This window comes from Lissotriton helveticus, chromosome 3_1 (genome assembly GCF_964261635.1).
Source record: "Lissotriton helveticus chromosome 3_1, aLisHel1.1, whole genome shotgun sequence".
In the NCBI taxonomy this organism is placed as follows: domain Eukaryota; kingdom Metazoa; phylum Chordata; class Amphibia; order Caudata; family Salamandridae; genus Lissotriton; species Lissotriton helveticus.
The window spans coordinates 2,121,122,332-2,121,125,532 of NC_136061.1; the positions used below are offsets into that span (position 1 = coordinate 2,121,122,332).

The window sequence follows — 3,201 nt, forward strand, 5'->3', positions numbered from 1 at the left end:
CCGGTGCGTTGTGAAGCACCCAGTGAGGCTGCTCCCTCCAATCACGGTGCTGCTCGCATGCTGCATGTGAGTAGTGCCCGCATTGGGCAAGGGAATTCAGGCATCTGGTGCCAGTTCCAAGAGGTCTGGAGCAAGGACGTCACATTAGGAACGTTTTATTTTTATTATTTTTTGTTATATTATTTTGCACACTCGCAACCCCACTCTACCCCGGTAGATGCCTCCCACCACTGCTGGATCCTTCTCCAATATGAGTGCCCTCCAAGTGCAAAATGTGGGACCAAATGCCTCCAATGCTTCCATCAAAAGAGGTGTTCTTGCTTTCTTTCTTGCTTTTTTCTTGCTTTCGTTCTTTCATTCTTGTCTTCTGTCTTTTCTACTTTTCTCTTTCTTTTTTCTTCTTTCCTTCTTTCTTTTCTTTTTTCTTTATTTCATTCTCTCTTGCATACTTTCCCTTTGTCTTTCATTCTTCCTTTTCTTCTCTTTTCTCTTTTCTCTTTCCTGATTTCTTATTGTTTCTTTCCTTCTTAATTTCTTTCATGCTTTCAAGCATTCTTTCATTCTTTTCTTCTGTCTTTTTTGTCTTGCCATCTAGTTTTTGTTCTTTCTTTTTTGTTACCTTCTTTCCATCTTTTTTTGTTGCCTTCTTTCTTTCATTTGTTCTTTTCTCCTTTCTGACTTGCTTTTTGCCTTCATTCATTTTACTTTCTTTTTTTCTTCCCTTGTATCTTTCTTGTCTTTGTTTTTCCTTTCTCTTTCTTCCTTCCTTCCTTCATTTCTTTCTTCCCTTTTTCTTTCATTCCTTATTTTGCACCTTCCTTCCTTCCTTCCTTCCTTCCTTCCTTCCTTCCTTCCTTCCTTCCTTCCTTCCTTCCTTCCTTCCTTCCTTCCTTCCTTCCTTCCTTCCTTCCTTCCTTCCTTCCTTCCTTCCTTCCTTCCTTCCTTCCTTCCTTCCTTCCTTCCTTCCTCCCTCCCTCCCTCCCTCCCTCCCTCCCTCCCTCCCTCCCTCCCACTCCCTCTCTCTCTCCCTCCCTCCCTCCCTCCCTCCCTCTGTTTTAGGTCTGTGTTAGCCAAGACCTTTTGTTTTTACTAAAATTATGTATATAACTTATAGGGACTTTCAGACAGAATTCATCCATTCGTCTGTGGTTGTGTCGTTCACAAGCCATGGGGCAATGCGGCAATACACTTTAGCCATTGTCTGACTTCACTAGAAATTACAGCATGTTGCTTTTTCAGAAGAATCGCATCACCACACAAAGTAGTTCCCTTCAGTGCCCAGGAGTACTATGGTAATGTGCTTTTTTGAGACCAAAAAACATTTTGCCTTCATCCAATTTTGAACAATAAAGTGTTGCAAAAACCATGAAAAACAAAACAAATATTGCCAAAAGGCTGGCAGCCTACAGCAGACCGATTGGCTTTTGGAATGTGTTTTTTTTTTTTTACTGCTGTCACAACCATGCCTTCGTAGAGGGTCAGAGCTCAGCCTACCCAACCACAGCATGTGCTGTCAATACAAATATCTCTGCATCTTTATTCAATATGAAAGTGCCCTCGGAGGGCAACAAACACCTCCCGTGCTCCCTTCAACAGTGGTAATCTAGCCTCAGGATTATTGAGGTTAAGTGTCATTTTCTGTGTACGTTTTATTAGTAAGAATGGCTGGCACTTCAGGCAAAGAAAATCTGCAGGTTAATTCTCAAAAACAAACTATGCATGTACAACTATTCCTTACATACCAAAAAATTTATAGTTTATATAAAACATGTTTTGTTTGCTTAAAACACATGCCCCCTCACTGCCTGTGTGATAATATTTTTTTTACTCACTGCTGAGAAAGTTATTAAAACGTAAACTTCTCACAATTTATAAATTTATTTCTATCAGTCAACTTTGCTGTTCCGTGACATTTGAGTCTTTCATTTATTACGAATCTATTTTCCTGCCTATGATTCTGAACAAAGCTCCTTTGACCTCTTTGTTTCTAAGACTGTAGATTAGGGGGTTTAGCATTGGAGTCACAACACTATAAAAGAGAGTAGCCATTTTGTCCTGATGCAGTGAGTGACTTGATCCGGGTCTCATGTACATAAAAATGATTGTGCCATAGAATAAAGAAACGACCGTGATATGGGATGCGCAGGTTGAGAAAGCTTTTTGCCTCCCATCGGCCGAATGGATTTTGAGGATGGTGGATATGATGCGAATATAAGTAATCAGGATTAAGAAAAAGGGGATAATGACCACTACTATTGCGCAGAAAAATATTACGGTCTTGTTCGTGGAAGAGTCGGTGCATGCCATACCCAGCACAGCTGGCACTTCGCAAAAGAAATGGTCAATTTCGTTTGGCCCGCAGTAGGTCAACTGCAAAGCAAAAACAGTATGGATTAATGAATTTATAATGCCACCAAACCACGAACATGCTGCCAACTTAATGCACAGTATCTTGTCCATGATGTTGGTGTAATGCAATGGTTTACATATGGCTACATAGCGATCATAGGCCATTGATAACAGTAGATAGCACTCTGTCCCACCCAATGAAAGATGAATACACAATTGTGCCATACATCCATTGAATGAAATGCTTTTTTTCTGCACTAGGAAGTTCTCCAGCATTTTTGGGACAATGCTTGATGTGTACCAGATATCCAGGAAGGACAAGTTGCTTATGAAAAAGTACATAGGGGTTTGAAGATGGTGGTCCAATCTGCTCAACAGGATGATGAAAGTATTTCCAATTAGAGTTATCATGTAGACGATCAAGAATAACACGAAGAGAACAATTTGTATTTTGGGGTGGTTGGAAAGTCCCAGCAGAATAAATTCAGTCACAGTAGTTCGATTCTGCCCTTCCATTGTTCACTGAATTCTGTATCTGGTGAGATAAAATTGAAATGTTGTTTTGATTGAAACTAAATGTACTACTGTCCTAAAAGAAAAATATGGCATTTAGCTTGTGCAGAATGGTTTAATAAAGCCTCACTTTATTAAAAGTTAATTTAGAGGCAACATCTATTAAAAGTTAATTTAGAGGCAACATAATTGTTCTTAATAGAAGAATACTGAGCTTGATTAGAGTAATACAATTACTACTTATCTTTCACACATGCCACTCTACGTTTTCTTCTTGATTGTACGCTTTGTTTGTCAACAAATGACGTTACGGCTCTGTACAGCAAATGTAATTGTTCT

At 39.5% G+C, this 3,201-nt stretch overlaps 1 protein-coding gene across 1 annotated transcript; it reads right to left on the minus strand.

Moving 5' to 3' along the window:
• Positions 1–1,929: 1,929 nt before the first annotated feature.
• LOC144825284 (olfactory receptor 2B8-like) lies at positions 1,930–2,871 on the minus strand. Its single transcript, XM_078684117.1, has one exon. It carries the CDS (start codon positions 2,863–2,865, stop codon positions 1,930–1,932), a length of 936 nt encoding a protein of 311 aa, XP_078540243.1. The 5' UTR covers positions 2,866–2,871.
• Positions 2,872–3,201: the final 330 nt, after the last annotated feature.

Bases quoted from the DNA above. Each gene is read 5' to 3' on its own strand.
- LOC144825284 (XM_078684117.1), bottom strand. From the start codon at position 2,865: ATGGAAGGGCAGAATCGAACTACTGTGACTGAATTTATTCTGCTGGGA.